At 39.5% G+C, this 23,120-nt stretch overlaps 1 protein-coding gene across 1 annotated transcript in view; it reads left to right on the top strand.

Annotated features, from left to right (window-relative positions):
* The window catches only part of MRPS27 (mitochondrial ribosomal protein S27), an 89,150-nt gene that overhangs the window by 54,850 nt on the left and 11,180 nt on the right, over nt 1-23,120 (top strand). Inside the window, exons 5-7 of the mRNA XM_082374004.1 lie at nt 15,233-15,347; nt 18,818-18,896; nt 21,707-21,822. Coding sequence (XP_082230130.1) covers nt 15,233-15,347; nt 18,818-18,896; nt 21,707-21,822 — 310 coding nt within the window. The remainder of the gene's footprint in view (nt 1-15,232; nt 15,348-18,817; nt 18,897-21,706; nt 21,823-23,120) is intronic.

Here is a 23,120-nt window from a genome sequence, read left to right as displayed (position 1 = left end):
AAGACCTATGCATTCCTTGGGAGCCCCCCAACAAAATAACACTGCCAGGCTACCCTCACAAAAGCATGAGATGGAAGATAAGAACCTGTTGTTTTCATTTCTACATTCCTGCCACGCTGAACTCAAGTTTAGTGCTCAGAGTGACACGTTTTTTATAAAGAAGGCTGTCTAAATGCAAGCTAACTACATCTGATGCTTAACAACAACCAGCAATCTGTTTCAAACACTATGGGGAAAACCACCTGTGTTGGATTCATTACAAGCTCTTAGATAAGATATTTATCCTCTGCAGTTCCAATTTCCTACTCTGTAAAAAGGAAAAAGTGTATATAAAGTACTTAAGAGAATGCCTAGTACATGATAAGTGTTAAGTACTTTTTAATTAATAATGCTGTTATTCATTATCATCTTCTCATCATCAATCTCAGTAATAGTTAAAGATTTTGCACAAACTGATCCAGGAAGAAGAAGCTTTCCCTCAGTTTGATTTTTTTTTAAAAAAAAAAGATCTAAATACTCAAAACAAGCAAGTGCTTTAGTATGTTGTACTCATTTTTATAAGTATTCATTCATTTCTAGAAATATATTGGGTTGGCCAAAGGGTTCATTCTTTTTTTTCCTGTAAGATGGCTCTAGTAGCACTTAGTTGTCTTTAACTTCATTCAGAACAATTTTGTTAGATTGTATGTGACAGCTGTCATATCAGCGTGCATTTAAAAAAAGACATCAAAATTGGTGAATTTTTGTGTAACCATTTTACTATTGAAGGTGGAAAGAAAAAAGCAACATTTTCAGCCCATTATGCTTTATTATTTCAAGAAAGGTAAAAATGCAACTGAAACACAAAGAAAGATTGGTGCAGTGTGTGGAGAAGGTGCTGTGACTGATCGAACACGTCAAAAGTGGTTTGCGAAGTTTCGTGCTGGAGATCTCTCGCTGGACGATACTCCGTGGGCGGGTGGACCAGTTGGAGTCGATAGCGGTCAAATCGAGACATTAATCGAGAACAATCAACGTTATACCACTTGGAAGATAGCCGACATACTCAAAATAACCAAATCAAGTGCCAAAAATCATTTGCACCAGCTTGGTTATGTGAATCGCTTTGATGTTCGGGTTCCACATAAGTTAAGTGGAAAAAAACCTTCTTGACCATATTTCTGCATGCAGTTCTCTACTTAAACATAATGAAAACATGCCATTTTTAAAACAAATTGTGACGGGCGATGAAAGTGGATACTGTACAGTAATGTGGAATGGAAGAGATCGTGGGGCAAGTGAATGAACCACCACCAACCACACCAAAGGCCGGCGGTCTTCATCCAAAGAAGGTGATGTTGTGTATGTGGTGGGATTGGAAGGGAGTCCTCTATTATGAGCTCCTTCTGGAAAACCAAACGATTAATTCCAACAAGTACTGCTCCCAATTAGACCAACTGAAAGCAGCACTCAACAAAAAGCGTCTACTGAAACAGAAAACAGAAAACGCATAGTCAACAGAAAATGCATAATCTTCCATCTGGATACAAGACTGCATGTTTCTTTGATGACCAGGCAAAAACTGTTACAGCTTGGCTGGGAAGTTCTGATTGATCTGCTGTATTCACCAGACATTGCACCTTCGAATTTCCATTTATTTTGGTCTTTACAAAATTCTCTTAATGGAAAAAATTTCAATTCCCTGGAAGTCTGTGAAAGGCATCTGTTCTTAAAAAGTTTTGGGAAGATGGAATTATGAAGTTGCCTGAAAAAATGGCAGAAGGTAGTGGAACAAAAGGGTGAATATGGTTGTTCAATAAAGTTCTTGGTGAAAGTGAAAAATGTGTTTTTAATTATTACTTAAAAACTGAAGGCACTTTTTGGCCAACCAAATACTTCAGGTATTGCTAATAAATTAGACTTTCCTAAGGTTTCATGGGATTATGGAAAAATCCTAGAAATGATCAAATTCTGTGGTCACTATAGCAACAGCTTACCCCGTCTTTCTCTCCTTTTTTGAGCCTATCTTAACACAGGATTCTAAAACACAAGTTAATAGTGGTTAGTTATACGTATCCACACTTGTTCTTTTCAATGTGAGAAAAACTATTGTGTTTTTCGTAGATATCCCATTAACTCGGTGGCCCTTTACTGTCATGTGGCTGTCGTCAGCTGCCTTGTCCAAGTTGTCTGAAGGGGCTGATGGCACCATTGGGTTGGGGGCAGGAATGGGAGCTTTCAGCCTTAAACTCTTGGGTGCCCGATGGTAGAAAAGTGATGGAAAAGAGGGTTCTTGGCTGCTTGGGGGGTGGAGCGGGCAAAGGTTGCAGGTTGGGCAGTGGCTTGTTTAGTGGCAGATGGGTTGCCTTGTTGCTCTTTTCCTTATTTCCTAGGCTTAGATGGGTGGCATGTCCTATGTAGATACTCCTTCCTTCCTCTGAGATTCTACCCCACACACAGACCTGAGCCATAAGCGTACTTGGCAGCTCTCTTCGGAGTGGTTTGGTGTATCTTCAGTAGGTGTCTGTATTCCTTAGTTGTTGGCTCCAGCCACAGGCTGCTGGGTACTGAGCGGACAGAGGACTCAAAGCATAAACTCTACTGTGCTGTAACCCCACATCGCCAAGCTTGTGAAAACCAGTCCAAGGGCCCGAGAGCACTGATGGGTAAATTAACTCCTCGTTAGGTCACCCCCCAACTCCCTTCTTTGGGAGAAGGGAGCCTGGACCTTTTTCTCTGATAAATAAGATCAGAAACCCTGCTACCAGTCATCAGACTGACTGGCACACCCCGTACTGGCTGGCTTTGAGCCTTTGGGGTTGTGAAAAGCCTCTCTGTTCTCTCCTCTGGTTCACCTTCCAGCGCCTCCTTTGAGACTGTGTCTAGAGGAACGAGGGGTAGGGGACTCTTCGCTTTCTTACTGAGACCGTCCTTCCCCTTCTGTTCCATCCCTGTTGGCTAGTGGCAGTCAGGTGTTTGCTGCACAGGGGCCCAGCACCGTGCAAGTCACAACCTGTGTGGAGAAAAGTAGTCCTAAGAGCTCACGTTTAACACAGCGGCCCTCAGCATGTGGCTGCCGCCAGCCTCCCTGTCCTGGTTGCCTGAAAGCGCCGTTGCAGCCATTGCACCGAGCACATCATGTGTCTTCTCTCTGCAGCCTGAATTTCAATCCAGAGTTGTACCACACAAGTGGGAACAACTTTTACCCACATTCTACAAATTAGGATCCTGAGGTTTTAGAGTCAGTTTCCTGGGGGTATAACACAGAAGTGAGGTCCGTCTGCTGCCAGATCTTGTCTCTACTTCTCTACTACCAAAAGCAGTTCTGCCCCAGGCCTTAGCCTCAGGAAGGACACACTTGAGGCAGCGAGTAAGCAGTACCAGACAGAATGCCGTCAAGTGCTATATCAAGTAGGCCGTAACAATAATATTTCTTGTTTGTGTGCATATTTCCACTCTGCTTGGTTCCAAAAAGGATTAAAAGTTGTCAAAATACTTAACCCAATTCTCCTTTGATTTTCATAGTAACCCAGTGATAAAGGCATTATCACCTTTATTTTACAGATGACAAAACTGATTCTCAGGTTGATTTAACCAGTCAGTAAGTGAGTCAGGGCTGGGCTCCAGTCAGACGCAGAGCAGCAATCACCTTGTCAGGGGTGTTCCTGGTGACAATGCTGATTAGTTTCCACAGGAAAAGTAGCATCCTAGCCTCCCTCGTGTCTCAGATAGCAGAAATTTTGTTGTTTCTGTCCCTACCCTTCTACCCCTGGAGAAGCACACATTACTATGGTTTGGCTCAGTTCTCTATGAGACAGGCCCTTGAATACAGAGTTAAAAGGCATATGTACCCTAAAGTACTCAGCACAGGACACATCCCTAGGTAATGAAGGTATAAAAACACGCCTGAGAGTGATGGCCACCAACTTTCCTCCTCTGGAAAGTGAGAGGAGGAAGGTACAACTTTATATCTGTAATATTTTATTTTTAAAATATATTCAAAGAAAACAAAAAAGATTATTGGGAAGAGGAGAGAAACATTGAATTTACTTTTCTACTGAGAGCTGATTTTTAGAAAATTGAGTACCAGAGTGTTATGAAATAATCAGTGTTGTATAAATGAGGAATTGTATTATAATGCTTCTGAATTACCCTTCTATGCTTGTTTTAGATGCTCACAAAATACTCGGTTTTTGATAATCCCAATCTAACCTCACTGAAGGCAAGAAGTATATTTGCTTATCTTTGTCACTTAGTGTCCAGCAAAATATCCCGATTCATAGTAGGCTGATGAATGATCACATGCAGAAGAGAGCAGCTTTGTCCTCACCACATGCTCCATTCTGTTGGAATAAGTGATTCCATATAGGTACAGTAGCAGAACTATTCTCTCTAGTTTAACATTCAACTTTTCCTTAATTGTTCTCTGTTTAAAAAAAAAAATTTTTTTTTTTAACTAGCTCCCTTGCTTTTCTGCCTAAAGTTAGTGAAGGAAAAATTGTGCCTGTTCACTGAAGGCTGCATGCATTGTAGGAGCCGGGTACACGTGGATAGCCTACAGCTACTGCAGGTGAAATTGCACTTGATGTGCATTCATAAAGGACGGGCTCCCGCTCCTTCCAGCTCACTGTAATTGTTCAGCAGATGAGCTAATGGCATTTAGGAAGCTAGGGAAGCAAAGGTATTTTCATAGCTTGTTTCTCTCTCCTCTCCCACAAAACATGGCCACGATCTGACACACGATCCATGGGCACAGCCCTTTTTAGGATGCAGGAGATGCTTCCCTGTGTCTGTGGCTCACAATGGCAAACAATAGAGACTTCTGCGATGATATTTTGCCTCCCTGGTGTTAAAACTAATTCAGTTAAGCCTGTCTGGAATCTATTTAAATGTTACCATCAAAGCTTTTCTTTTTTTTTTTTTTTTAATAAAAGGGGGAGTGAACGTGGAACCAGAGGAGAGACTGCATCTTTGCCAAGATGCTCTCTCCTCTCCTTGTGACTCATCCTTAGAAAAGCAGAGGGACTTTGGAAAGCTGCCTGCAGTCACACTGAGACAGCTCTCCTGGCACTTTCAGACATTTAAAAAATTTTCTTAAGCAATAAAAGATGTTTTTCAAATTGTTCATTCCTTCCTTCTGGGCCAGCCTAACAGCTTTTGTTTAGCTGTAGCATGGTGGTTGTATGGAAGTCTTGCCAGCCAGAACAGACGAACCCAGACCTTTGTTTTTGGAGTATTACTAAGGAATTAGCTCTTCCCTGTTTAAAATTGGTAATCATTCTTTCTTAAATGATTGTTATCATGTTGCGTTTGGTCATTCTTAAGACTTTTCTTAGTATATTGTGATGTACAATTTCAAATATTCAACTATTAAAAAGTTTGGTTTTAGTATGGGGGTGCTAGCTTGAGCTAAATAGAGGAGCTGCTTATTAAATGTAGGCAGTCTGGTTTTTACCATTTGGCAGCACAGGAAAGAAAGGACATCTTAATTCTCTTACCTTCATATATAAATAAGGATGTTTTGGTAATTGGTAAATTAAAGCTTCCAGAAAACCAGTGAGACTAACAAATCTAATCCTCATTTTTCAAATTTCTTTCCCTTTTAGCTACAAAAAATGTTTATGTCCTTTTATGGTTCCAGAAACTGGCAAGTAATTTCTTAATATCTCTGTGACCACTCCCATATCACTCCCCCATTTTTGAAGGGTTCAACCATCTCTGCTCTAAGAATTGCCACTTAACAGGGGTTTGATACCAAAAATAAGTAAGTTATAGTGGTGAACTATTTGGATGTTTATGCCTGCTTAGCAATAATTTAAGGAGTAAAAGAAAGTAGCAACATACAGAAACAATTTGTGTTTTATAGGAAAGTTACTTTGGATGGCTGACTCTTAGATATAAATTGAATACAATGAAGTATTCATTTGAGTAGAAAATCCTTTACTTAGGGAGAGATCAATTGCTGAAATTTTTATTATCTTACAAAACTTGATCTCCAATTAAAATCTACTTTTAAGGACCTTGAATTTAATTAGTGATTGTATCATTTCATCTTGAAATTTTAGATGCCAGTTTGTGAGGTCTGCTGTCCCCGTAATAGTCTATGTAGACTGCCCAAGCTGGGTGAAATGATATTCACCTGACTGGGGAATGAGGCTAGTGGAATAGAGCAGAATCAGATGTGGACTGAATGGTGGCTTTTATCTTTGAGTCTCTGTTCTCTTATTTGTATCACTACCATTTTTCTAGTTTAACAGAGACGTGTAAATGTATGATGTTTTAATGAATGGATTAGGCTTATTATTCTTCAGTCATTAAACATGAGAGCTGGAAGGAGTTTCAGGGGTCTGGTCTAGTTGAGTTCCAGTGTATTTTGTTTGACCCATACAATATGTTTTCAAAAACAGTATAACTAGGCAGCTACTTTGCTTGATAATAATACAAGTAGCTTTGTACCTATTGTCTTACATGATTCTTCATGCATTTATATTAACTGACTGGCCCCTGCAGACATTTGAGTGTATGATCTAGATAATCCTACCTTTTCATTTTACAGTTGTAGGAACTGAAACCCCAAGGATCGAGTGACTACAAAGTCAAATGGCTAATTCAGGGCAATTCCAAAACTGTTTCACCGCCTGAGTTTTTTTTCTTTGTTTGTTTCTTTGTTTTTAGTAGGTTAGAGACCTTTGTCAAACTGCAGAGATGTTTCTTTAAGATGTCTTACAAATAAAAGAATTGAAAGGCAGTGGTGGAATAGTAAGAGTCAACAGTCTAGTTTATACTTTAGGTCCTGGAGTTATCTGGCTTATCTTGGATAAATCATTTCATCTCATTGGACACCAAGATTCCTCATGCATAAAGTAAAGGAATTAGACTAGATGATTTCACTTCACCCAGTACAGGGCTTGGTAAGTAGTGACTTCTCAATAAATAGTTTAATGCACAGTGGTTATTGAAGGTCCCTACCAGCACTAAACTATAGATTCTCTAATTCTATATGAACTTTTCTTCCTTCCCCATCCCCAATTTACTTGGCCTAGATGGCTTTCAGAGTCTCTTCCAATCTTGAGAGGAGTCTACGTTTTTTGATTTAGAACTTGTTAGGGGAGGTCTTTGAACCCATGTGCTCTATCGTCTATTCTCCTGTTTTTGGTTTCACTCTCCCATCAGCTTGTCTGTTCCCTGAACTTATTGGACTGCAGAATCCATGTATCCTTTTATGTATGATGGGAAGGAGGCAGCAGGGGGCAGAAGTGAGGAGTAGGTGACTTTCCAGAATGACCACATATTATTTCACATTCTCTGCCGTCTCTGATCTCCTCCTGCCTTGCACAAAAAAGGTAGCATTTCCTCCTGGCTTGGTCTGTTTATAGGCAGGATAAGACTTCAAAACCGGAAGTGGATTATCGTTTCAAGTATAAATAATACTCATGAGTTTCAACAGACATTATTGGTATTTATACAGTCTTAGCAGGCCTAGTCACTATTGCCAAATCATCAAACACCTACTGTTGTAGGTCACAAAAAGATAGAAAACTTGTCCCCTGCCTTTTAAGAGCTTAAAGCCTTAATAATGAAGTCAGTAGAGTTACAGAAATAGAAACCAGGTATGAACTTGGGTTGTATAACTGGAAGTAAATCCAGTCTTACCTTTTGCTATAAATAGAATCCTTTGAGATTCAGCTTTTCCATGTGTTAGAGAATCAAAATGTTTAAAACGCTGAGATGCTTTTCTTCTTTATTTAAAAAAAAAGATGATTCTTAAGAAATCCAGATTAGTGCTGAGCTTCTCTTCCATCAAAAATACCCCAAAAGAGATCCATAATCTCACACACAAAAACACATATAAATCCGCTCAACACCAGCTTAACTCTTCCCTGCTTTTATGCTGGTGTGCCTCGTCCCCTGGGCCAGTCCTCTGCCTGCTCATTTCTTTTGTGGCAGACTTAATCCCGACAACTTCACTAAGCCTAGAATACTCCAGAAATCCTAAATGCTATTCCTTTGTCTTCCTCCTTTTTTCACACCTCCCCCTTCCTCAGAACTATTCAGATATATAGCCTACCCCTGGTTAATTAATATATGTGATTTTCCTGCCTTAGTCATCGTATTATTTATGATTTTGCAGAAATTATGTCTGAAGTTCCTAGCCCAAACTTTAGAAGACATCAGTAAATGTTGGCGTCTTTTTAAAACTGGCTCATTTATGGCTCATAGATTTCCTACTGAAAACCAAAAATATTTCCCTTATCTCTGCCCGACCCAAGCCAGTTCCCACAACTCTATGTGTTTTTATAAATAGGGCTGGTTCCAAAATCCAGTTTTTCTCAGCTTCCTGCTGTCCTGAGCTGAAGGCCCTCTTCCTTTAGCCTCACCTTGCCCTCCACCGTCTCTCAGGCATGAAGCTAACCTGTGTATCCACCTTGCAAGTGGCTGGAGAAGCCCCACCAGGCACTTCGGGTGCAATTTCACTGACAGATCAGTTGTTGGCTACAAAGACAGACGTTTTATGCTTGTAGGACCATCGCCAGCAGGGCACCTCAGCAATCACTGTAAATACTTTTTTCTTCTCCAGTTCTCCCCACAAATAATCCTTCCCTGTTATCCACATGATCACCTTTTGGAGGCTGACAAAAATAGTAGGCTTCAGACAAAGAACAGTTGGCTTCATCTGACTGGCTCCTGTGCTTTATATATTTATCATGAGAGAAGGCGCAGCAGAGCATAGAGTCAGTCTATAGGTTTTTTCTTTCTGTATCTGAAGGGAGAGATGTCATCTTTAAGACTGTTTGAAACTAGAGGAAACTGGGCAGACCAGCAGGGTTAGACCACAGACCATCTGGCACAGGGTAGCTACTTAGTAAATATTTTCTTAGTGAATGAAAAATGTGTCCCCTATATTGAGAGATGTTGATCTGGCTAAACAATAGCCAGATCAGAGAGAAGACGGAATAGTTTGGGGATATATGTCCTACTTGTCCTTGCTTGTTTTCTATTCCATGAATGATCTGGAAAATGGAGTATTTCTCCTAGAGTACTTTCTTGGATGTGAAATGTTATTTCATTATACCAGGTGAAATGCTGGCGACCTCATTTTTAAGCCCAGGGTATGACAAATTTAGACTTTGATATCTAGCAAGTAAGTCCCTCTGTTTTCCATCTTCACTTTAAAATGTGTTATTATGCTGCATTTATTTAGCACTTCACTTTTGTAAAATTCTATGCCTGTGTTATTCTCTACCAAAAAATCCACTTACTTGTTACCCTTATTAGAATGGCAAACAGGGATACCAAATGTCTCATGGCTGTTTTCAGAGAAAACTACTTGTAAACTGGATTTTAATTTTTTCAAGTTCTATTTTGGAAATTGGCAGAATGTAAATTACAAATGAACTGAAATTATAGTTTTATTACCTTATTTGCTTTTCCTCTTATAAAATTAATAACTCTAGAGTTAGAAAGAATCTCAAGGAGGTTATCTGTATAAAATTTGCTCAAATTAAGCAGCAAACCCTGGAGAGGTTGATTCTAAAGGAGGCATTAGGAGTTTTTAGGGCTGATAGAACTGTTCTTTTTTTTTTTTAATTTTTATTTATTTATTTATTTATTTATTTATTTATTTATTTATGGCTGTGTTGGGTCTTTGTTTCTGTGCGAGGGCTTTCTCTAGTTGCGGCAACCAGGGGCCACTCTTCATCACGGTGCGCGCGCCTCTCACTATCGCGGCCTCTCTTGTTGCGGAGCACGGGCTCCAGACGCGCAGGCTCAGTAATTGTGGCTCACGGGCCTAGTTGCTCCGCAGCATGTGGGATCTTCCCAGACCAGGGCTCGAACCCGTGTCCCCTGCATTGGCAGGCAGACTCTCAACCACTGCGCCACCAGGGAAGCCCCGATAGAACTGTTCTTATAGCTTGACTGTGGTGGTGGTTACACAACTGGATGCATTTGTCAAAATTCACAAATTCACTGAAAAGTGTGAATTTTACTGTTTGTATGTTATATCTTTGTAAACCTGTTTTTTAAAAAAGAAAAAAGCAGTAGAACTTTAAAAAAAAAAAAAGACATTTTTATCTGCCTAAGAGGTAGATAATGAATTCATTGGAAATGTACACGCCCAAACTTGGGCATTTGCGAGGGCAATGTTTTAAAACGAGGGGATTCTTGCTCTTGATGCATCACTTAGTGCACACTCAGGACATATTTGTTGAAAAGTTAAAATTACCTTGGGCTTCCCTGGTGGCGCAGTGGTTAAGAGTCTGCCTGTCAAGGCAGGGGACATGGGTTCGAGCCCTGGTCCGGGAAGATCCCACATGCCACGGAGCAACTAAGCCCGTGCGCCGCAACTACTGAGGCTGCGCTCTAGAGCCCGTGCTCCGGCAACAAGAGAGGCCACCGCAATGAGAAGCCCGTGCACCGCAACGAAGAGTAGCCCCCGCTCACCACAACTAGAGAAAGCCTGTGCGCAGCAATGAAGACCCAATGCAACCAATCAATCAATAAAATAAAATAGATTTTTTAAAAAAGTTAAAATGACCTGAAGTTCCCCTATAAAAGTAAGAATCTGGGATCTCAAGCAAGAAAGTGGTTTTAATCTAGAATACTGATGTCTTTATTATCAGTTCCTATATTAGACTCCTATATTAGCCCCCTTTTTCAAACACTTGACAAAGATATAATAGTCATTAGAAAATTATTGCATCAGAACTTGGTTTTATTTGTGGTAGTTGGGGGCAACTAATAATTGATGAAAGCAGAATTTCCAGCAGGATGCAAAAGAAAGTAATTATCCTTGTAGAATAAGAAAGTGCGTAGCCATGACTGAATCAGATTCTCGTTTGAATAATCACCTGACACCCTCTTGCTCTTTGGTTCTAGTTCAGGGAAGCGCTCAAACCTTTCAATAAGTGCCCACTTTGCTTCATTGATAAGGCTCCCCGTCCGCACTACAGACTCTGAAGCCAGCTGTGTTTTCTTCTTGGCAGTCTTCCTGTCCTCCTTTTACCCCAGCCCCCTCACCCATCTCCATGTCTACCCAACTCGGGGGCTGAGATTTCCATCTGTAAAGCCTGTTGCTACAGGATACAGAATTCACTCGGGAGGCGGGAAAGCTGCATGTGTGTGTTTAAGGATGGTGGCTCTCATAATCAGATAAATGTTGTGGAAAGCTTGCTCATTCATATGGAAGAGCCAGCGCTGCAGCTAAATGGTGGAGCCGCTGAGCTCCAGGCTCTGGCATCTGTGCATTAGCCCTGCTCAGTCAGGAGCGCTTTTGTTTGTGATACTGAAATAGCTGAGGAGCATCACCACTTTTGCCTTCAACAGTAACCTTTGGTTGAACCCATGGAAAAAAGGCTGTATCGCTTTTTTTTTTTTTTTTTAATGCAACGATGAAATTGGTCACAAATAGGAAATCCCATGTGACTTCTACACACAATGAAGTACCTCCTATGTAATCATAGTAAGTCTCTGGTGTTTTACTTTTCACTCTTGACTTCCTTTATATAACTGCTCTTCCCTTCTAAGATATCTCAAAGGTATCAAAGACTTTTTCCCCATGTCATGCATCCTGTGATTCTGCTCTCCTTCCTTCCTGGTGACATCAGTCTTGAATGAACAGTAGTGCTGGTGAATGCCCTGAAAAGCCTGGAATGTAACCTGATTTTTGAGGAGAGGAAGCTTCTCAGTTCCTGCCGTTTGACTTGCCTGGACAAGTTCTGTCTTCACCTGGGAACCCACTTAGCACTGTGGACAGAGTTATCTTCAGCCACAGGGTACCAGCTTTGGGAACTAGTAAAGCCGGAGCTTAAGAGCACACTTCATTCTCTCCTTCTCCTTCTTGTGCCCCTCCTTCCTTCCAAGAAAGTACTCATGTCCTTAGGATTGTTGTCAAGTTTGCTTCTGTTTTATAAGCGGGAAGCTCAGAATGTCTCTTGCCTTCATGAGCACAAGCATTGTTGGGGTTATTTGGGTTGCATTTGTTTATCTTTTCCACACTCACACGGTTTGCCTAGCTTGGCAGCCTGCTGGCCTGGACAATAATAAAGCTTCTGTCGAGGTGAGCAAACAGCTGATGGCATGGGGCACAGAGGGGACTCCTACAGTAGCTGCCTGTAATCTGCCGGGCTGGTGGTCAGAGTAGGCAAGAACAAAAGCCAGTCTGTTTGCAGGCAATTTGGAAAATCAATGTGTTAGTTGTGTTCTTGTCTCTTTGCCTTTCTCTTGGCTAAAACGGGAGAATGCTGGTCCAGCAGTTTGCAGAATCGTTCCAGGCAAGTACCCATTCCAGAGACTTACCTGCCTGTCATATTTCCACTGGCTGTTCTGAAAAGGGCCCGAGTTTTTCTGTCTGAACTGCTTAAAAAGCCACTGACAGAGAGTTCTTAAACTCAACATCCAAAGTTGGACCCTACTATTCCAATGTTTTGAGTGGTTTATATTCTAGATAGTTATTCACGTAAGTTGTGTGCTAATTTTTTTTTTTTTTTAATGCTGATGAGGGCTTAAAAAGGAGTTTGTTTGTTGCCTAGCTATGAAATGCAAGAATTGCACTTTGAGCAACATATTTCATAATATATGTGTGTTTGCCTCTTATTCCTAAATTGATTTAATATTGTCACTTAGTTGAAAATGTCCTAGTCATGGTTGTGTATCTGGATTATTAGGTCTTACAGAGCAGAGGTCACACCAAGTAGCCCTGTTCCAGGATGGGAGAGGGAGTGAACTTAGTAAAGACCCATGTGAGTCTGCTGACACATCTTTCAAAGGACAGCCGTGCAGATGATTATATTAGTTGTATGAAGTCTTTGAGTTACTTTCCCTTTAGGCTTCTAAGAAATAAAAGGCGATAAGGAAAGATTTGAGAAGAAAAGACTTTTCTGTTCATCCGTGTGTTAAAATTAGCCTCAGAAGGTTTGCAAATGGCTTTAAACAAATTTTCATTTGCGCTTTGAAGGTCTATAACTAGATCCTATCAATCTTTGTTCCTCTTTTTCAAAGCCTAAAACTGGTCTGCTGATTATGAATAAGAGAAAAGGGTGTTTGGTTTTATGTGGTCATGGTGCTCTTATTTTAAAGTCCATCAAAAAGAAAAGTAATAACTTTAATGGTCATTGGAGACATCCTAAAGCAGAAGATAAGATTTAAATAATCGTGGGTAAAGGAGATAATTGACATTTTTTGTTTTGTTTTGTTTGTTTGTTTTCAAAGGAAAAATAGACTAAACCTAACAGCCACTACTACCAAAAATACCTCTAGCATCTAGCAGTGTCCTTTGCATTTTTAGTATTTATCATGCCCCCCGCCCCCGTGTTATTGTTAAACTGGTTTATATACCTTATTTTTGTAATGAGATTATAAATACCCCAAACAGGGAATTTACAATTCTACAGTATACCATAGATGTTAACATAATGATCAATACATTATTGCATTTAATACGTGTTGATTAAAGCTCTTTTTTTATTTGTCAAAAACCTATTGTGGGCCACAAATTGTGTCAGGCACTGAGGCATCAGTGTGGAGCAAGGCAGTCACTGCTCCTGCTTACTGCCCAGGGAGCCTACAGGCTAGCGAGAAAGCATCACCATCTTTAGGCAGTACACCTGGTATTTCACTTGACTTTTTTTTTTTTTTTTTTAAATAAAATTAGCTGTTAATTGGCCATTACACTTTAAATCTCAGATTTTTCAGAGTAACAAGGAGTGATGCTCAAGTTGCTCAAGTGTTGATTTTAAAATGTGAGGGAAAGCATGAAATACTAAAAGATATAGTTTGTTTCATTTCTATGCAGAGGATCTCATTAAACCTACTATCTAGGGCACTTATACAATGGCTTTCTCTGGCTAGGTCACTCTCATCTTAAACATAATTTGACATATTTCTATCCTTCTGCTTTTATCTAAAGGGGTTAATTCTGTAAAGAAAGAGTGAGAGAGACATTTTCCAGCCAAATCTAAGGCAGTCAAAAAACTGGACAGAGCTAGATGACTTCAAATCCATAAAACATCTTCAGATCTTATTTTTGTCAAATCTCTCACCAGATCACTAATAAATAGCCTAAATTAAATACTACTTCTCACTTGCTCTCTTTTTCTCAGCTTTTACTTTGGCAGAGAACCTGTTCAGCAGGAAACTATCCCAATGCCAGATGGCAGGAAATAACAGGTGGCAGATTGAATAACCAGCCTTTGAAAAACACCAGTATTAGCCTCTAGCCCCAATTCTCAAATATGGCACAAAATTCTTTCACTTGAAGTTTTTGTCTTGCCTTTTGTTTTTAAGAAAACTGTTTGAATTTTGTGAGGTCCAGGGATTGACTTGCTTCCTGAATGGTCAAAGTGGGGACTTCAGCTGACACAAGATGATGTTTGAGGAACCGTCCCGATCAAAACAGATAAACAGAGGTCTCCTCACACCCTCACACCTCTCACCTGAGTGAGAGGTCTGCCCTCTCACTCAGCCCTGTGGCACAGACCCCCAAGAGCAAGGAGAAGCTGCTCCGACCAGTGTGTGCCAACTCAAGGCAAGAGCAGCATTCGAATTCCTTTACAAGTTCCATTCTTTTGTGGGAATACTGGTACTATTATACACCTCAGCTTGGACTGCTTAGGCCTTTTAAAACCATGTGGGGAACAGTAGGAAGCAAGAGGAGATAGACTGAAGCGCTGGAATAGAGCTGTGAGAAAGCGTGATCGTGGATCCTGGAGGGCCTGAATGCTAAATTTTGCTCATTTTTTTTTCTTTTTTGTTTTCTTTCAGTTCACTGAAGAGTGTCCTAATCTCTCCTAAGTGCCACAAGAAATAGCAATATAACTCAAAGCTGATTTTCCTCTATAATTGTTATGCTATCCTAGTTTTCATTTTTGCTTCATCTGTTTTATTTTAAACTTCTAAAGTATAAGCTTCCACATCTGTCTTCTAATGAAATGTGTATTTATGTAACACCATGGTTAGAAGAGCATATTCCTGAAATCATTTTTGTAAATCTCATGTTAAAACAAGGTATTGAATTGGGGGTATAAATAAGGAACAAAATTTTTATACTCTTTTTGTTTATTATTATTTTGCCTTCTTTTTCGCATTTCAGACTTTATAGTGAATGAGTTTTACCCTCAAGCTTTTATCAACTGTTGGTCTTTATGACTTTTATGATCACATTGACTGCACATCAGGACCTGCTGATGGAAGAAGGATTTTGGCATTGACATTTAGGAGTTAACCCCAGTTTTCTCTCTTCTTATGCTTTATTTAGATTTCGACACAGCCCCAACTGCTGGTACCTGAGAGATTGGACTATCCACACCTGGATTAGGCAGTGTCTAAAATATGGTGCCCAAGACAAAGCCTTATATACCCTTGTAAATAAGGTGAGTGGTTTCCTGGCATTTGCAGCTTATTCTTCTGAGTTTAGGTGATGTGGTGTTTGTACCATTACAGAACAGCAGAGAATAGTACAAGAAGTAACTTTTAAATTTATTTGCCCTCAGAAAATCTTTTTAGAATGGAGCTGGTATAAATTAACCAACACATTAAAAATAAACATTCCGGTAGCTGTGGCTTTTCCAAGCACAGTGACTTAAAAATAGAGTGGTAAAAGCAAAAGGTAATCCAATCACAAGAACTTTGTTGGTGGTCATTTCATTCTTGATCCCTAAGTCTTGGATTTTTTGCCTAGTTCCCTTTGGTGAAGTTTAGAGAAAAAGACATGACCATTTTGCTGGAGTGTGATCTCCAGAGCATTCAGATCATCCTACACATTTTTAAGAAGACAGACTTCCTAGGTTATTCAAAACATGTCTTCCTAAGCCCCTGACTCCTCCCCTCAAGCCCCAGAGCCCCTGTGATTAGGGTCTTTCTGCATGTTATACTCTACCCAAGGGTTGAGTCTTCATTCCCTTCATAGTATGAAATAAATACAAAATAAGCAAAAGTTTAGAATTTTATTATTGTGAGTCTCAAGCTACAATCCTAGTTTGACCCTTAATAATACTTTAACAATATTTCTGTGGAAATGTGTTATTTCTATAGTGTCACTGGACCTTCTATGGTAAACCTCAAAAAGAAATACTAATTTTGTTTTTGGGAGTTCTTGTTCCCATGACTTGGGCCTAATTTAACTTAATATACATTTCAGATAGTTTGTGTGCGAGATGTTGCGTTGGGTATGGCATTGTCCCAAAAAATGAGCAATGTCCTATCCTTTCCCTCGGAAAGCTTATAATTTAATAAAGTAGATAAGCAAGTTCACTGATAAATCTAATATTAAGCCCCAGGGGAAGGAATGGATTAAATCTTGCTCTTCAGTTCAGACTTTAATGACACAGATCATACTCAAAGAAGAAGATTCCTATGAAAACAAAACAAGAAGTTCTGGAAAGACAAAAAATGTCTATCTCATTTTCTACTCTTACTAGTCTTTTAGTGGAAAGACCACCAGACAAGGAGTCAGAAGACCCAAGCTATAACCTCATAAATTCTACCAGTTGCTCATAACTTCAGGCAAATAGTAGTTTTATTCTTCTAGGTCTTAGTTTTTTCAACTCTTAAGTCAAGTGAGTTGCACTAAATCAGTGATTTCCAACCCTGGCTGCCTGTTAGAATCACACAAGAAGCTTTTAAAAATTATAGATGCTTTTCTCCACCCCCAAGATTCTAATTTAATTAATCTTTCTGGAGTCCAGCCATTGGTAGTTTTTTAATTGTTTTTTTAGAAAATAGATTTTATTTTTTTGGAGCAATTTTGGGTTCACGATAAAATTGAGCAGAAGATACAGAGATTCCCCACATGTACCCTGTCCCCCCACGTGCACAGCCTCCCCAGTGAGCCATTTGTTGCAACTGATGAACCTACATTGACACATAATCGCCCAAAGTCCGTAGTTTACATTCGGGTTCACTCTTGATGTTGTACATTCTATGGGTTTAAACAATGTATAATGACATGTATCTACCATTGTAGTATCATACACACTAGTTTCACTGCCCTTAAAATCCTCTGTGCTCTGCCTTTTCATACCTCATTGGTGTCTTTTAAAAGCTCCCAAGCTGATTCTCATTTGCAGTCAGTGTTGAGAATCACTGACCAGTTGATTTCTAAGGTTCCTTCCAGCTTTAATGATTTATCATTCTAAGATATTTTGTTTTAACCCTGCCTTAGGGATTAGTGAAGATTTGGTTGACTGCTTTGATGAATTTAAACACTGCCCATGAGCTACAACCTTTAAAGCAATGGATTCTAAACTTTTTTTCCATTTCGGCACATCTGAGGCATTCTGTACAGCCTGCTGGTAATAGTGACTCAGTTCAGCAGTGATTTGCAACTGGGGTTTAGGGTTATCAGAATTTCTAAGGGAATGGGTATAATTGGAAAAAAAAGAATTCCTCAGGTGTTTCTGGTGGTTGACGGGGGGCGGGGGGGATGAGCTTACTGAAGTAAGGATTTAAAACAGACACATGACCACAGCCTAGACCATTAGTAGTCAGACTTGATTGTGTGTGCAAGTCACACAGGAGCCACGGCAACTTCAGGCTTCTTGGGTCTTTAAAAACTAGTCTAAGAGACAAGAGATAACAGATGCTGACAAGAATGTGGCAAAAAGGGATCCCTTGTGCATTGTCGGCAGGAATGTAAATTGGTACAGCCAGTATGGGAAACAGTATGAAGGCCCCTCAAGAAATTAAAAATAGAACTATAATTTGATCCAGCAATTCCACTTCTGGATATAAATCCAAAGGAGATGAAATGACTATCTCAAAGAGATACCTGCACCCCCATGTTCATTGCAGCACTATTCACAATAGCCAAGCCATGGAAACAACCTAAATGTCCATTTACAGATGAATGGATAAAGAAGATGTGGGGTGTGTATATGAACATATACATACAATGGAATAGTTAGCCATAAAAAAGGAGATCCTGCCATTTGAGACTACATGGACAAACCTTAAGGGCATTATGCTCAGTAAAATAAGTCACTCAAAGAAAGACAAATACCTCATGATCTCACTTATATGTGAAATCTAAAAAAGCGGAACTCATAGAAACAGTGTAGAATAATGGTTGCCAGGGACTGGGAGGGCGGGAGAAATGGGGAGATGTTGGTCAAGGGATACAAACTTCCAGTTGTAAGATGAGTAAGTTCTGAGGATCTAATGTACAGCACGGTGACTGTAGTTAACAGTACTGTATTGTATACTTGAAAGTTGCCAGGAAAGTAGATCTTAAATGTTCTCACCACTACCACCACCAAAAAATGGTAATTATGTGAGGCAATGAATGTGTTAACTAGCCTTATTGTAGTAATCATTTTGCAATATATATGTGTGTTAAATTATCATGTCGTACACCTTAAAATTACACAATGTTGTATGTCAATTATATCTTAATAAAGTTGGAGAAAAAGCACTCTAAGGACCAGAAAATGCTGCATAATGTGATAATGTGTGCTTTCTCATGGGAGTCCATTTTTGCATTGATATTCATACCTTCTGAAAAGAATCACTGAACCAGTGGAGTACGGTGGTTTTTTATTGTCTTGGTTTGGTTTGGGGGTTTTTTTTAGTTATGATGAAGTGTTAGAATTGAGCTTTATTTTTCAGATGTCAGTTGTCTTATATCAGACACCCACTCACAACTCTCTCACCCTCACCAACAGTTCCAGTTACCAAGCTGCGTGAGTCACAGCTTCTATTTCACCGTCACAGATGCTGTAAAATGATAGTCAGATATTTTAAAGCTAACGGTGGCAAGTTTTTTCCTGAATAATACATAGGCATAAATTATAAACTGAATTAAATGAATATTTTTTCCCTTATCTTACTTTTATTTTCATTACAGGTCCAATATGGTATTTTTCCAGATAACTTTACATTTAATTTACTGATGGATCATTTCATAAAGGAAGAAAATTACAAAGGTAAGAAACCAAACCCAGTTCCATTTATAATGGATCTTCAGCTCCCAAAGGGAAGTAAATGTAGGCACTTTTACTTTTTTTATTTCTTAATGACTCTCTACATCACTCTTTCAGTCAGAAATAGGTGCGTAGTTGATTTACCACACCAGTTGGCCAGGTAGGAGAATCATATTCAGGTCTTTTTTCCTCTGAGTTTCTCACGTTTATTTGTTCATGTCTCTTTGGGCAAAGGACAATGAATTTAGTTAAGCAATAAGCCTTGCCTGGGTTTCCATGGCTAGTTAAGATTATATTAATTCAACTATTAGCTTGACTTTTTTTTAGCACCATTTGCTAACTTTCTTTTATTTAAATCACAGTTGTTATAGCATGTGAAGTGTGTAAGTATAAAATCTTATACACTGGAGAGAGTAGTACACTCGCTATGAAGGAAAGTCATTTCACCTCCCTAGGCTTTTGTTTCCCCATCTCTAAAGTAAGTGCATTGGTGAACTCTGAGATCTCTTTACCCCCAAAATCCTCTGACCCCATGGAATTAATTTAAAGTGGCTCTTACTTTCAGCTACAATAAGGGAGGCCAAGGAAAGATGGGGATGTGGCAGACCCTACAGAGCAGTCAGGTGGAGCCCTGCCAGTCTCCAGTGGACAGGGAAGGGTAGTTCAGCACGCTTGTGCTTGCAGCTACGCAGACAGTGAAGAAGGAAAGAGGAGGCCATGCCGTTGTGTAAAGACACACACTGGCTTCCCCTTCCATCATTTCATCCTCAGGCTTGGTTCTGAGGAGCCATGCCCGTGTTAGGGTAGTTACTACGTCAGGAATGTGGATATGGGCTGGTGCACTTCTGCTTCTATGACACCTGTGATTCCTGTCATTGGGTTACATCCTCTTGTCCCTGCACACCAGCACCCTCAGCCTTTTCCATCGCGTCGCTGCCTGGACTCAGTGATTAGGCTGGGGACCTGGACACCAGGGACCTCTCTCCTTTCTCTTCTCCGGGTCTCTGCTTTATCTTCTCTCTCATAAGGCTTGCAGTTGTTGACTGCCTAAAAATATTTGCTGTGCATTATTTTTTGAAATGCTCATTATCCCTTGTCCATTTTAAACATGGACTTCCTGAATTCAGCTAAAAGATAATTAGCTTTTGCATGTTTCATCGTCTGTTCTCTGTGAACATCAGATTTAAGAATCCTTATTACTCTATCATTGGAAAATTATGTAGTAGCAGTTTTCTCCCTTCTCTCTTTAAAGGTAATGTTGGAAGGGTAAAAGGAGTTTTGGGTTTGGTTTTTTTCTTTTTTTTCCTTCTAAATTCAGAGTAAATAATATTGAGGATTTTTTAAAATAAAGTTTTGATGAAGATTATTATTGTTTATGGCAAAATTTAGAACATGTTATACTTTTTATGGCTAAAATAGGAAATATCAAAGTATATAAATCATTATGGAGGAAAAGGAAATTACTTATACAGATCAACCTAATTTCACTTCCCAAGCTGACTGAAATGAATATAAATTAGAGATAAAATAAATTTGATTTATTTTTCATGTGTAATTTTGGATTCAGTATTGAACAGTTGGCAAAACAGATTTTTTTTAAGCTGGATTTGTAACTTTAACTGTGTTCTTTTAAAATACCGGTTTGTTGGTGAGGTGGGAGTGTTGTTTGTTTAATCTCTTCCAGGTTCTTATTTTGCTACTGACTTACTGGGTGACTCCTCCCTGGTCTGCCTGTCTATCTCAGTTTCCCCGTCTGCAAAAAAAATATAGAAACTCTTGCCTGTGGCCTCATGTAGAACCATGACAACACACACAAAACCAGCTGGCTAGCAACAGCCGCAGATCAGTGCTAACTCTTTTAATTATGAGTATATGCAAAAATCGGTTAACAGAGCAGCTCAGTCAGTTATTCAGAAACATTTGTTGTGCCTGTGTTATGTGCAGGCACCGTATTTTAAACCAATATTAACATTCTCTGATTTAACAACGAATACTAAGGGAAAGAAATTGTTTGAATTTGATTTTCTTGCCTTCTGCCTATATTGTGAAGTATTGAGGGAAAATAAATTAGACCTTGCTCAAGGTCTGGTCTCCTATGATCAGCATTCATGTAAAAACAAATATCTTCTATGTTACACTCACGGAATTATAACTTATGAATAAGCATTTCCTTTCCATTCTTTCAGTTCTTTTAAATTGAGCCTGATTGTCCTTTTTGTAGTCATCAGTTTTCTGTCTTTGAAATGATACCTGGGATTTAGAATTGTCTCTAGCATTTGTTCTCTTTTGCCCAAACAGGGAGAAAATTCCAGAACATACAGTGGGGCAGTCAGCCGAGCCCCCTCTCTACTTGTCAGGGTGACCTGGAAAATATATTTGCCTCCTTTCTGTATGTCTTAGCTCTTCCAGCTGATGGACATGATGCCTTAAATTTGCTTCACAGTTTATGAGGCATTTTCATATGTATTATTTTGTTGGACTGTCAACAGTCTTGTGATGTATGTGGGACAAATGGTATTTTAACATCATGAAGATGATAATGAGAAATTTGAGTGGTTTATTTGACATCCTTGAGGACAGTGATACAATAGCACCTGATTCAGTACATAGTAGTGTGTACAGTAGAAGCTGCAGACTTGGGAAAGACCTAGTTTATGGAAGAACTAGGACCAGAGCCCACATTTCTTAACTTCTTAATTCTGTTTATTTTTCTATCATGCCCCACTTTTTAAGAGTGTTTATAGTTAAATACAGGTTTGATGATGTTACGTAAAACTAATTACCTCTCATTTTTACTTTGTTCTTCTTTCCAGATGCTTTATCCGTGGTTTTTGAGATCATGATGCAAGAAGCTTTTGAGGTTCCCTCCACCCAACTCCTCTCCCTCTATGTTTTATACTACTGCCTGGCAAAGAAGACAAACTTCAGTGTAAGTGATCTACCTTAAAGCAGCAGTGAGAGCCTTAGAAGAAGCAAGCAGTGGCTGCTTAGTAGGGATGTGGGCGCCAGAGGAAACCTCTGCCCTCAGCATCTGGAAAAAGATGCCTGATGTACAGCCCTGTGGCCCCGTACAACCAGGAATGAGTGTTCGTCCTGTACATTTTAGGTACTGGGTTCTAACAAAGTGGAATTGGACATTCTTCCACTTGGAAAAATCTCAAGGGAAAGTTCTTATGTATGTTCTGAGACTTGAGCTAGGCTAAGTGCACCTCACACGTGCAGAAGTGGGTAATCGATGATCAGTGAGAGCTGGACATGGCGTACCAACAAAGCAGTGAGGCAGCCAGCTTCGACCACGACCTCAGGTATTAAATACTCATTGTTTAATTTGTGTCAGTATTTTCCTAAGGTTGCTCTGGGTCAGTCCAGAAGACTAAGTTTTGGTTTCATCTCTTAGGGTATTTAGTCATTGCTTATTGCTATCCTAAAAATAACAACAGTAACAACAACAATAGCTAATACTTAAATGGCACTTACTTTACACCAGGCTGTGTTCTTGGTGTTTCAGATTTATTAATTCATTTAATCCTCACAACTCCATGCAGATGAGAAGACTGGGGCACAGAGATGTTACATAATAGTCACCCAGCTAGTAGGTGATGAAGCCACCTGGTGAAGCCAAGCAGCCTGGCCCTACAGTCTGCCCTTAACCTCACATGTAACACCAAAAAATACTACTTTGGGTAGGAACTGAAAAGATCATCTAGTCTAGCCCCATTCTAAAAAAATTTGTGTGTTTTGTTTTTGTAAGATGAATGTCATAGCCAATGGCATACCTCACGTTTATTAGTTCATTAAATATATATTGAGCAACTACTACATTCCATACATTTCAAGTGCTCATTATACAGTGGTGAGCAAAAATTTCCTTCTTACAATCTAAGATGAATATAGGCATTTAAAACAAAACAAACACACGAATATAAAATTGTGACTATAGTGATCACTACAAAGACGTCTTCTATGAAGAGCCTGTATGGTAGTGAGTTTTTGTTTGTATTTTAAACTTGTTAGGAAAGGCTTCTTCCTTAAGGAAATATTTCTTGAGTTAATATTTGAAGCATGAATAGGAATTAACAGACTGAAGAGAGGAAGAACAATCCAAAAAGAGGAAATGACATGTGCAAAAGTCCTATGGCAGAAAGAACATGCTGAGCAGAAAGGGGCTGGAAGAAGGTAGGAAGATAGTGTAGCTGCCACAGAGAGAATTGTAGGGTGAGAAGAGGT

This window comes from Balaenoptera borealis, assembly GCF_965194805.1.
Source record: "Balaenoptera borealis genome assembly, chromosome: 2".
Lineage (NCBI taxonomy): Eukaryota > Metazoa > Chordata > Mammalia > Artiodactyla > Balaenopteridae > Balaenoptera > Balaenoptera borealis.
Note: the sequence above shows the minus strand (reverse complement) of the source record. Positions and strands in the feature narration are given on the sequence as shown.